This window comes from Felis catus, chromosome D1, assembly GCF_018350175.1.
Source record: "Felis catus isolate Fca126 chromosome D1, F.catus_Fca126_mat1.0, whole genome shotgun sequence".
Taxonomy (NCBI): domain Eukaryota; kingdom Metazoa; phylum Chordata; class Mammalia; order Carnivora; family Felidae; genus Felis; species Felis catus.
In genome coordinates, this window is record NC_058377.1 from 88,092,333 (window position 1) to 88,104,638 (window position 12,306).

The window sequence follows — 12,306 nt, forward strand, 5'->3', positions numbered from 1 at the left end:
TCTCATTTAGTCACCGTAATATCCCTGTTAGGGAGGCTCTATTCTCATCCCCACTGTACAGACGAGGCACAGAGAGACCCAAGGCAAGGTCACACAGGGTGCGGGAGGAAGGGCTGGCCCTGGAACCAGACCCGCCTGAGCTGCGAAGCTCACGCTCCGGGGCTGCGCACGGAGGGCGGAGAGGGCTGTGCCTTGACCATTTCGTGCTACTGAGCAAGTCAGCGCTTTTCCGAAAGCTGAGGCCCGGTCCCTCCCTGCGTTTGGGCGGACGGTTAGTGGGGCCGCCTCCTGGCTGGGAATCTTTCTCCGTGGCCAGTAATAGCAAAGACAGCAGTGGAAAGTGTTATTCCACAGCTGGATCCTGGCAAGCGTTTGTCTGGAGCCCTGCGATGTTATTTATTAGGTTATTTGTGTGTAGACAAGATCTCCTTACCTCATAAATCCTTGCCTAGTGCCCAGAGATAAAGAAATGGCCTGACATTAGTCATGGGCGAGAGGGCTGTTTACCCACAGATCATTCTATAAATACCAAGGTTGAGGGAACAACAGGATCGAGCATTTAGAGAGGAGCCAAGCGCTGCAGAGTGAGGCTCGGGCTTTGTCTCAGCCCCTGCCGCACACGCTCGACTTCTTGTTTCCCACACATCTGTGCACGGTTCAGCATTTAAGTCGGGGGGTCTTGTGAGAAGCAACTGTCAGCCCCATCCCCGAGGCAGGTACAGGAAGACGGCTGGTGACCAGCGCTCACAGATAACCGCTGTCGTCCTCGCGAGGACAACAGGACCCAGAAGGAACATTACTGAGCCTTAACTACGTGCCTGACGCGGACGCGTCCCCTAACCCTACGGGGCAGGCACCGCCGGCCCCCTTTGCTGGGGGCGAGGCAGCCCGTCCGAGACGCCAGGGCTTTGACAGGGTGGACGGCCCTGCGCCCCGAGGAGGAAGAGGATGCCCCAGGACAAGAGCTCCTGCAAGGCCCTGGGACCTGTGCTGACAGAGGCGCCCCAGGGAGATCTGACGCCCAGCCTGTCGCCTCCCCGCTGCCCTGCCTCGGCACCTCCCTGACCCTACCCCAGCAGGTGTCCTGACTGCCCCACCTCCGTGCTCTTGCTCTCCGGGTCATCTCCTGTCCCGGGAGTGCCTGTCCCATTGCTCTGTGCTTCATCCCCCTGCTCCTCCCAAGGCAAGGTCCTCCTGGCTCTGGCTGGGCTTGGACCCCTCCAGGGGACCCCCTCTCCCACCACTCCACCTGACCCGTCACCAGTCCAGGGCCACCCGGCCTTGGGGTTGACCTGGCACATCAGCCCGCCCTGTCCTGTGCTGTCATCTCGTGGGAGAGCATCCCACCCAAGCCCTCCGCTGTCACCGCGCCTTCCGCACGCTTCCGTGTGGCCTTCCAAATTGCAGTGCCGTCACCTCCATGGCAAGGACTCACAAGGCCGCGTCAGATAAACAAACCGGACAGTGCCTTGTGGCGAAGGGCCTGGAGTCAGATGGCTTGTAAGCCCAGCTCTGCTCCTTGCTAGCTGTGTGGCCTTGGGTAAACCAACTTCTCTCTACCTCAGTTTCCTCATCTGTAAAATGGGGATAATGGTAGTATGGACATCACAGGGCTGCTGTCAAGATTGAATGAGTTCATCTGTGCAAGGCGCTTTGAACAGTGCCTGGAACATAGCAGTGAGCTCTATAAATGTGAGCTCTTCAGAGCAAAAACAATACAGCAAACAAAAAAAAAGCCTTCAAGTTAAAGTCTATCTAAAATTATAAGTCACTTCCAACGCTTCCTTTTCCAGCTCGATTTTACTCCTTAGCACTTTTCACGAATCTGCTCTGTATTGGACGTCTCTATTTCCTAGCACGTGTTTGCCTGCTACTGCCACCAAGGCGGCGGGTTCCGCGGGCCTGGCACGCGGGAGGCACACGAGGTGCCCTAAAGCACGCCCTCATGACTGACGCCCAAAGCTGGAAATCCAGCTGACTCCTCTGGACTTTGTCCCAGCCCTGCGCCATCTGGGACAGCCTCCAGCCCTCCAGACAGTGGAGGCAGAACCTCCGTTACAAGGGTTTTCCAAGGGGTGCTAGGAAGGTCCTCGAGCTGACGTCTCACCAGGAACAGGCAGGGCGCGATTTGGGAGGCCGCCCGTTTGTCAGTAGCGCAGAGCTGAGCGGCTCTCAGGTTTGGGAAAGAAGGACTGGGCCACCACCCGGCAATGACGAGGCCCCGACCCTGTGCCCTACGCCTGGCTAGCGGAGCTCTCCGCACGCACCTGGTCGTCCATAGTGTTCACCCCGTCCGGGCCCAGGGCCTCGATCGCCTGGTTGATGAGGTCTGTCCTTCCGCAGTTGAGCATGCGGAAACCCAGGTCCTGGTTGAATTTTTCGGTAGCCGCTCGGGCATCCAGCCTCCGGAAGGAGCTGAAACAGCACTCGGGTCTGTGCAGAAAAGACCCACAGGTGTGTGAGTGTGACCGCGTGTGACACTTTTGGCTAGGACATTGCCCCTCAAGGAGACGTGGCACAGCTACGCCAGGCTGAGTAGGGGGATGACAGGGCAGATGGGAAGGACGGGAATCGCTATTGGATCGGCAAAGAATGGCCTTGGCGTGCGCCATGCTGCCAAGCGTCCATACTTCCGTTCTACACACACGACACAGAAGAGCTGTCCACCATCAGGGAACCAGGTCCCATCAGAAATAACCCACCAGGGGTTCAGCCTGAGGAGGAAGCAGCTCCAGTCGGGGTGTGGACTTGGCAGTGAACTTCCTGCGGGGAGAAGGCTGCACCCGGCCTACGGGATGGCTACTGTGGCCAAGTTCCAGTTCCTGGCTCTACGCCCTCTCTCCTGAAGGCCTCCCGAGGAGGCCCAGAATTATCAAACAGATGGTGGAGAATGGCCCAGAAGCCCACTGCCATCAAGCCATCCTACCAGGGAGAGTCACGGATTAAAAACCACATCTACAAGAGGGCGCGGGACAGGCTTCCCATAGGTGGCTTCAGCCTGGGGCCCTGGTTGGACCGAAGTGTGAAAAGTTCACGTCCCAGAATGACTTGGGGAATTTGCCGTGGAGACAGAGGAGGCTATAACTATAACTGGGGTTGGGGCAGAGGGTCAAAAAAAAAAAAAAAAGATGCAAGGCTCTCATAGAACAATAGCCACAGAAACCATTCTTCAGACAACTTTAGGAGACAAGTCCAATACAAGATGGCCATGCTGGGAAGGAAATTAAGAGCCACAGCTTGGGCCATATAGACCTGGGTTCAAATTTAGGCAAGGCTGCTTTGCTAGCTGAGTTTCTCCATTTGTAATATGGGCTTTACAGCACCCCGTTCTCTAAAGTCGTCCTGAGGCCCAAGATAACACATGTGAAAAGGAAGGGCTCAGCCCAGCGCCTACACCGGGAAGAGTTCAGGAAAACAGTGGCAGATACAGGAACAGAGAAGAAGAGGGACCCGCCTCTGCTGCTCGTGCCCAAATATCCCAAAGAGCCAGACTGTGAGAGCTCTCCTGTCCAAACCCAAACGCGTGTCTGCTCTGTGCACCTGACCAGCGGCTTTAGAAGATGAACCCAGAAAGCAGCCAAGGTCGGGAGTGATTAGTTCCGACAGGCGTGGTCACGCAGGGGCACCACGACGGGGGGATGGGGGGGTCCTCCCAACCTCCAGGAGCGGGAGGGGCGAGGGAAGCCCGGCGCGGAGCCCAAGCCCTTCAGCCTCGCTCCTCCCCAGGTCCGTACTTGAGCTGCCGGGGCTCACAGTCCAGGCCGGGCAGCAGCAGCCGGGCGGCCTGCCGGATGTCGCCGCTGTCCACGGTGAGGCTGCGGCGATGCTCCGCGTAGGTGATGGCCACGCGCATCCACTCCATCAGTGGCGGCAGCAGCATGAAGGGCCTGTGAGGCAGCAGAGAGAGAGGGTCAGGCCGGTGGGGGGCCCCCTCCCACGCACGCTCGGCGAACGGCTGTAGAGGCCGGTCACCCGTAACCTTCAGGCTGAGAGGTGTGGAGGGGGCTGGCTCCCTCTCCTCGCTGAGACCCCAGTGTGCCCCATTCCACAGACACTGTCCTGGGTCGGGAGAAATTCCCGTCATAGGCCACGTGTGGAACTGAGGGCCTGAGGTGACCAATGAAACAAGGCGTTTGCCGGTGCGTCAAGTTGGGAGCTCCCATCCCCCCTCCCCAAAGAATTCAGATGGGGTCTCCGGGTCTCTGTCTGCAGAAGGGAGAGACTGCCTCCCGGGTGGTGGGTGCGTGCAGGGGACAGAGTCCAACAGACCCGGGCGGGCCCCTAACCCAGCTTTGCCATTAGCAGCTGTGTTCCATCACCACAAGCACAGCCCGGGCCTGCTCCCTGTATCTGTGAGATGGGGTAACACGTGCTTCTCAGGGCTGTCGTGAAGCTGTGTCAGGTGATGTGGATCACACTACACATGCATAGTTGATGTCATTCCTTCCTCAACCTGCACCTGGGCTGAGGTGGGCCCCACGTCACTTCCTATGACAGGCCAGAGCTGCCTCCGCTCCAAGTCCTACGGGGAGGAAGAGTCTCGGGGCCCAACACGAAGAACCCACGGCCACAGCGACGTGGGGCGCTAGGTGGAAGCAGGGAGAGACTTCTGCTCCTGAGGCCTCTGAGTTGCAAACTCCAGGGGGCACCATTCCCAAGGTATTCCCTGTGTCACCAGGGGGCGCCATGCACAAGGCATGTGACTGGTGCCCCGGGGCATTGGGCAATACAGCCGCACCTCCACGCAGGGTCCTGCCCTCTCCCTGCCCCAGGCCCTCCCACCCCCATCGTGCTGGATCTACATTTCATCCGAGAGCGGCTTTCCTCCTGTCCTACCCTCCTGTCCTCCGTGAGTTCTGGCAAGTCTCCCATGGCGAAGACCTCCCGGGGAGACCACTTCACAGTCCAGTGGATCTCACTGCCGCGGGCGGCCCTGACAGCCAGTTTTCAGCTTTATGACTCGATGGACAACCAGCCTGCTCTGCCCACAACATTCCTTGCCAGGTCACAAGGGTGAGGCAGCCCTGGCGCGCTGCCCCTTGTGGCTGTTCTCTCTAATGACAGCCTGAGTCCACCTCTTGTTCCTGTGTGTGCTCCCCGCCCTTCTGATGCCTCCGCACCCCACGCCCTCCGACGTCCTGGGCTCCTGGAGCATTAGGCCTCTGGTGTCACCACCATCTTAACTCCTAGACATGCAGAGAGGTACTGGGACCGGGAAAAAGACTTCCATTCTCCTTTTTCAGTCACTAAGTCAGTCGCCTGCAGGGAATCAACGTTGAGACCCTCAGATCTCTGGTCTCAGGTTTCCGAATGCTTAGGATATTGTCAAAATTTTAAGAGCTTCTCTCATTGAGGACAAACGATGCTTTTATTTATTTTTAAACAAAATTAAACCAGATGTATCCCTGCAGGTGGTTACCTGGGAAGCTATTTTGACATCCTGGGCTCTGTCATTTCAGAAAATGTATCAGGGTCCAAGTGTAGTAACTGCAGTGGTGAGGACGAGTCACGGGCTGGGGAAGCCTGGCTGGCCCTGGCTTCAAGGGTGCCCTCACCCCAACCCATTTCCAGTCCTGGCTCACAACATTCACCAGGACACAGCAGACCAGCAGGCACCTGCCCTTCCTGCCTCCTCAAGAGAATGAATCTGCTCTCGCCTCGGCCGGTCTAAATCCTGTTTACCCTTCAAGGCTCAGTTCCAGTACCACCTCTTTCCAGAAGCCCTCCCACTCCAAGATCCAAGATCCCTTAGAACTTGCTCTTCCATCATTGGATGTGTCTCATCTTCCTGAGTAGACTATTCTGCCTCAGGACAAAAACGATGGCTTGCTCATGTCTGTGTACTCCCAAATATCCCCAGCATGGGACCTGAACGTAATAGGTCCTCAATAAACGCTGGCTGAATGACTAAAAGTATGGCCGAGCTTCAGGAACTTACTACGATGCGTCTTAAGTTTTTAATTCTGGACCAACTCCTATTTCTGCCCAGAAAAGAATGGCATGTAATTTTCAAGGGCACAGTGTTGACTTGCTAGAGTGGGAAAGCCAAGACTCTATGGAAGAAGCCTGTAGAATGTGGGAAGAAACAACAAGCCATTTGTGCACTACTCCTCTGTTTATAACAATTTTCTTGATTATATATGCCCATTTGAATTCTCTGTAAATATTCTTGGATTTTCCAATTCTTGCATTGCAGTGCTAGAAGGCAAACTCAGAGACATGATTCTATATATAACAGTCCTTTGGATCCAAGGGGAAGGCTTTATCTAAACCACCAGCATTGGGACTGAAGTATAAATGAAAAGATAGTTCATGGATTTGCCAGCCATTCTTCCCTGTTGTGGCCAACAGCCAAGACCAAGTGCCAAGTACGGTCACTGAAGCTCCAAGTGGCATCTCCCAGCTGCACTAGGGGAAATCCAAGAGGGAACTTGGGGAATCACCAAGTCTAATCAGATGGTGTTATGATTCATATGCTCTGTGCCTCTTAGAACTCAGCACATGAAAAAAACAGTATCAATAACTTTGGTGGGCAGGTATTGGGGATTGGCTCGTTCAGCCTCCATTTTGCTGTCTTTGTTGGAGACATAAAAAGCTGAAAACTACACTTCCCAGACTCCTTTGCAGCTGGGGTTCTGGATGCAAATTAGGTTTTGCCATTAATATGTAGTTCCACGAGATCTGGTAAATGGATGTGAGAGAGGCCATACTTGTGCCCCCTTTGCCTGTTTCTGGTAGCAAGCCAGGTCATGAAGCACGAGGTCTATTTTTTCTTTTCTCATACAACATTCCAGTGTCCATTTTCCACCTTCCTGAGTGCTTCAAAGGCAGTGGTAGCGTTACTGAAAGTGACGACAAAGATTTCTTGATTGCAGCTTCAGTCCTGAGTTGCATTTCCAGGGAATGTCTCAGAGGGAGCAGTCCCCTTGGTTGGATGAGTTCGGTTTTGTCCTTGAGACTGATCCTTGAGCCCTTCTAATATTTCTGTAGGCATCTAATTCCTTGCATTAAATCCCCTCCTGCTTAAAATACCTAGAGTGGTTTCTGGTTCCTGAATTGAACACTGGCTGATATTCTCAACATACAGAAATCCTCCAGGGTTAAGAGTGTCCCTCTGCCTCTGGGGTAGTGGCTGGCATCCACCTGTCCACAAACAAGGCGGTACCAGCCCCCAAACTGACCTCTTCAGGCTCTTTTCCTTGGCCTACCCCTTGACCCTGTGGTCCAAGAGAAGATAAAATGACAAGCAATTCATGGACTTACTCAGTAACATCCTTCCCTTAACCTGTGGGTTCCAGGCTCCTATTTCCTTTCTGGTAATTTCATCTCGCCCACTGAACATGCTGAGAAGCTGGCCTGTATTTCTGGACATTCTGGAAAATCCCTATAAAAACTCCCATCTGTACTGGCGGCGGCTACATCCTAACTGCAGGGTGAAAGGGCTCCAGAGGAGCAAGGCTAGGAATGACTGACATCTGCACTGCCCTCAGGGTCTCCAGCTTTTATCCCTCCCAAAGAAAAAGGCTGTTTCCCTCCTCTTGCTGTTCTTCTACGCTGAGCTTGGCCACAAGCCTTTCATGGCTAGGGCGGGCATCTGCTGTGCCCGAGGCAGGGAGAGGGGGCAGGGCTGAAGGAACCCCCTTTGTGCTGCCACTCTGTCGCCAGGTTTCCCCCTCGCTGGGTCCAGTACCTCTCAATAGTCGTTCTGGAGTGTTCTGGTCACAGGACGCCCTCTGTACTCTTAGAAATTATTGAGGCCTCCAAAGAGCTTTTGTTTACGTGTGTTATCCTACCACTATTTACTGTATCAGAAACCAAAACAGAAAATGTTAAAACATCTGAACATGCAAGTTCACATCCCCCATCAGCCATCAGTGATACTGTTATCACACGTCACACAGCCTCTAGAAAGCTCCCCTGGACATTTGTGGGGAAATGAGAGTGAAAAGGCAAATAACCCCTTCTTATTATGAAAATAATTTTGACTCTGTGGACTCCTGAAAAGTCTCAGGACCCCAGGGGTTCCCAGACCACACTTCGAGCATCACTACCTTAAGACAAGTCTGTTCTTGGGCTGAGCACGGGGCTGGGATTCTGCCTCTGGCGGCACACGGTCTGGCCATTTCCACAATCGTGTATGCTTTGAATGCACCTGCCTGGCCCAGCGAACTGAGGCTCCTACCCCCTGCCCCGCAGTGTCCTCGCTGGGAGAAAGCCTCCCTGTCCTGGAAGCAGGTGCGTTGACTCTAGAACCCGGGGCAGATCAGTACACTCTTTGGGCCTGTGTTCCTATTAAAGAAGGGATGTCAGTAGCTTCTAGATGTTTTCTCCATTGTGAGAATCTCTTTTGCGGTCTCCTAGACTCCACATGACAATAGCTGTATCTATCTGCAGGGATCAAGACTGTGGGTTCCAGAGAGGACCTCCTGGGTTGGGATCCGGTGTCCCTCCCAATGAATTCAGTCATGATCCTGCCCAAGTTACCCCACCCCCAGCCTCAGCTGTGCCATCAGCAAAGTGGGTATAGACAATAGGACCGCCTCACAAGAAGCATGTATGCAAAGTGCTTAGCACAGCATTTGGCGCACGCCAAGTTCTCAGTAGAGGTTAACTATTAGTACTACGTTAGTATCTGCTGATAAGAAAACACATACTAGCAAAAAAGCCAATAGGAATCTGGTCCTACTAAATGCCTCAGCCGTGGCCTTCTTCAAGTCCAGCCAACTCTCCCCTCCCCCGGCCCTCCAGCAAGTATAAACACGCAAAGCTTGCAAAAGCCTGCCAGCAAACTGCCCATCACCCACTCCGTCCCAGCTCATAAAACAGACAAAACAAATGCAACCACCATGTTGAGTGGGATCCGGAAGCTGTTTCTGGCAGTGCAGGTTCTGGGCCTTGGCAGTCAAGGATCTCACACAGGGGACGGGGTGACAGCAAGGGACACAGACTCACGAACGTGTGAGGTGGGAGGCGGGCATGGAATTACCGCCAGGGACCTGCACCCCCCCTGGCCGCCCCAAGTGCTGTTGGTGGCCTAACCTTAAAACCATCACCCGCATGAACACACACACATCAGGTGGGGTTGCTGCTGTGACAAACCAAGCCACCTAAAAGGGTCATTGACTGGCAGTGTGTGTCTTTCTGTGCATAAAACAGCCACTACCGTCACCTGGGAATGTTCAGGAAACGTACCAGTATAAACGGGGCTTCTACGTGGAGAGGCTGGGAACTGCCTGACCAAGTCCTCTTCGTTGCTAGGGGAGGAAATAGAAACCCCACGAGGCCAAGTGTCTCATCCAGCAGCAACGGGGAGACCGGATCCACGTGTCATGACTCAGTTTCTCCTCATATCTCTTTAAATGAATCATATACCTGAGCCTGAGTATATCAAGCCAAGGATCTCATAAGGCCCTTTGACGGGGCTGGGCCTGCAAAAGCCATTTTTCCCCGTTAAAAAAAAAAAAAACCAAAGAGAATAAACTTCTTAAGGCTTGGTTTTAAGAGGTCCCTGCAGCCTGGAAAAAAAAAAAATAAACCCTGCCCCACTCAGCAAGCATATGATTTATTGGGATTACAGCCCCGTAAGCAGTGTCTTAACAACATGGAACAGGAAACGACTCTAATTTCCAGCTCAAAGCGGGCTCTGTTCTTCCCGGAGGTGGGCAGCGGCCTCAGAGAGAGAGGCAGGTTGGCAGAGGGGCACAGGCCCGTAACTGGAGGCTGTGCGACCCAAGCCCTGGGCACGAGAAAGCCTTGTGTCTCTGTCCCCAACTGGCAGGTATGTCCCCCCTGTGCCCACCTGTGAGGAAGCGGATATGAGCACGCAGGCAGCCCCACAGACGTGCCCACCGGCCGGGCAGGGCCTCAAGACCTGGCCTGAGCTCAGCCCTGGGAAAACCGGGCTGTGGTTTCTTAACTTCCACTCTTGGCAGGGAGCACGGAGGGCTCGGGTGCGGGCCCGGCTCCGGGGGCCGGGAAGGCTTGGGGAGGTCCACGCCGCCTCAGGCTCCCTCTCTAATGAGATTTCCCCATTCCCCAGTACGCCCAGCCCACCCTGCCTGTGTGCACCCTTAGTACGGGCGAGGAACCTCACAGGGGCCCGCCAGAATGTCTCCCACCTTCAGCCCTAAATTCTTCCCCTGACTTCGCCCCACCTTCAGCTGGGGCCCCCGCCAAGCCGTGGGGTTGCACAGGGTGATCTCCCCGCTGCGCGCACTGCTCCCACGTCCCTCCCCGCCGTGCTGTCCGGGCTGGGGCTGCAGAGTGGCACCATCAGGAACCGGCTAAGAGGCCAAGCTTTGTCCAATCGAATGCAGCTCTTCTCTGGGAGAAGGCCGGCTCTCCCATGCCGGCTCTGAGGCCTTCACCACAGGTTGCCTAAGATTTCTGAGAGCCGCTGTGGCCTCAAACACCAGGCCAAACCGTCCAGGAAGGAAAAACCCACTGCTGTCCCACCAGAGTCAGATGCTACTTGCAGCACAAAGGAAGCAATTCTAGTCCGGTTCACATCTCGGACTAATTCGTTTTCTAGAATTGCTTGGTAAACCGGAATGGTTTGGCCTAGCTTGGAGTCAGAGTTGGGAAAGCATCTCTCCTCCGACCCCCAGGCCTATCTTCTCCACCGGCCCCTCCGCCTCAGGACCTGGAGCGGCTGACCCACGGCAGAGTCTCCCCGTGGGGTCAAGGGACCGCTGTCAGAGGCAGAGCTCAGGGCTTTCTGAGGGGGAAATACACTTCTCTTATTAAAACTCACGTGTTACGGATTAGAGGTGCTAAAAAGCCCTGTACTTGCCCAGATACGCATATGGATATAAATTTAGAACACACCAAGTCAGGAGTAGCTGTGAGCAATTTCTCTGCCTCTTCCCGGTGACTGCCCATCAGGCTCCATGGGAGCCACAAAGTGGGCACTGGGGCGGGAGGCCAGTCGTGTGAATACTGGGGCATCTTGGTTTGGCTCCTGAAAACAAAAAAAGAGGCTCCAGGAAAAAACAGAGAAACACGAAGAGCACGCGAAGCTCCTGGCACCATTTCAAGCCCTTCACATCTCGACTCCTTCGCTCCTCCTCTCTGTGTCACAAAGCAGGTGCTATTATCCCATTTTACACACGGCGAAACTGAGGGCTGGAGAGGTGAAGTAACTTGCCCCCAACCACGCACCTGGGTAAGAGGCAGAGCTGGGATGCAGTCCCTGGCAGTGTCCCCCAGCCCCCGAGCTCCTACACGGTACCTTCCGCTGTCACTCAGCGTAGAGAGTTGGCCCTGGTCTTCTACCTTCTGCACTCTTCCTCATTCCCCTCATCTTAGGGATGAGGAGTTTGAGGCACCCTAGCCCCGTCTTTTGTCACCCAGATTGGACCACTTTTGAGGGGAAAAAGGAGTGTCGTTGCCAAGGACGCCGGGACAGCAGGTGCAAGCCGGAACAGCTCAGGCGAACCGAGACATCCGGTCACCGTCGTGTCAGGGTGCCTCGGTAGAGCACAGCCCCTGGCTCCCGCCGTCCGCCCAGGCAGTGGGAGGCCTCTGCCCACCCTGAAGCAGGCCCTCCGCACCTGCACGGCACGTACCCTACTTGTCAGGGTCTCACTTGTGCCCGCTTTCTCCCCAGACTATAGTTTCTCGAAGACAGAGACTTCCGCTCACGGGCATGTCCCATCCCTCAGCACAGGGGCCCACGTCAGAACTCTTTGAATTGGTAAACGTGTGGCATGTTCCTCACTCCGGGAGGCAAAGCCCTCTGGCTGCTAACGTGTTTTCAGGGGTCTGCTCTCACTCCAGAACTCTCTGCAGGGCTCCAGAGTTCTTCCCAGGGGGCTCCGAGTGCTACGAGGTCGAGGGCATCTGGCCCAACTCTCCGCAGGCACACGAGCTCGTGAAATGGGGACCCGCTTCGTCTTTCATTCCTGGAGGCTTGAGTCGGCTTGGGTATTGGCAAGGGGTTCCCTTCAGAAAAAGAAAATACTTCCCAGATAAAAAGACAACCATTTCACAGGAGGATTTTCTACCCAGGAGCAGTTTCCTGGGGCGGGGCTCAGTTGACTGGGGCTCAAGCAGTTTCGGGGCGGAGGCGGGGCCCAGCTAGGATGTTGTCGCGGAGCCTTCCCAGGGAGGGAGACGGCACATGCAGTTCTGCAGATGTCAGTGTGGCGCTGCGCCTCGGTGGAGGGGACCCAGCCATCTGTCTTTGGTAAGTGGGCCTCACTCCAGGGTGGCATCCGTGTGGGCGAGACGGTGCGGATTCCAGGGGAGCCGGCACACGGGCCGCCACATCTCCGCCCTCTCTCACGCCCCAGGGAGGGCTCCCGA

The 12,306-nt window shown here is 55.3% G+C and overlaps 1 protein-coding gene across 2 annotated transcripts in view; it reads right to left on the reverse strand.

The window, feature by feature from the left end:
* ABTB2 (ankyrin repeat and BTB domain containing 2) overlaps positions 1 to 12,306 on the reverse strand; it is a 174,750-nt gene that overhangs the window by 17,377 nt on the left and 145,067 nt on the right. For both annotated transcript variants that reach the window (XM_003993156.5, XM_019812251.3), the window contains exons 4-5: positions 3,735 to 3,887; positions 2,268 to 2,433 (exon numbers count right to left, since the gene is read on the reverse strand). In XM_003993156.5, the coding sequence (XP_003993205.1) occupies positions 2,268 to 2,433; positions 3,735 to 3,887 (319 nt within the window). The remainder of the gene's footprint in view (positions 1 to 2,267; positions 2,434 to 3,734; positions 3,888 to 12,306) is intronic.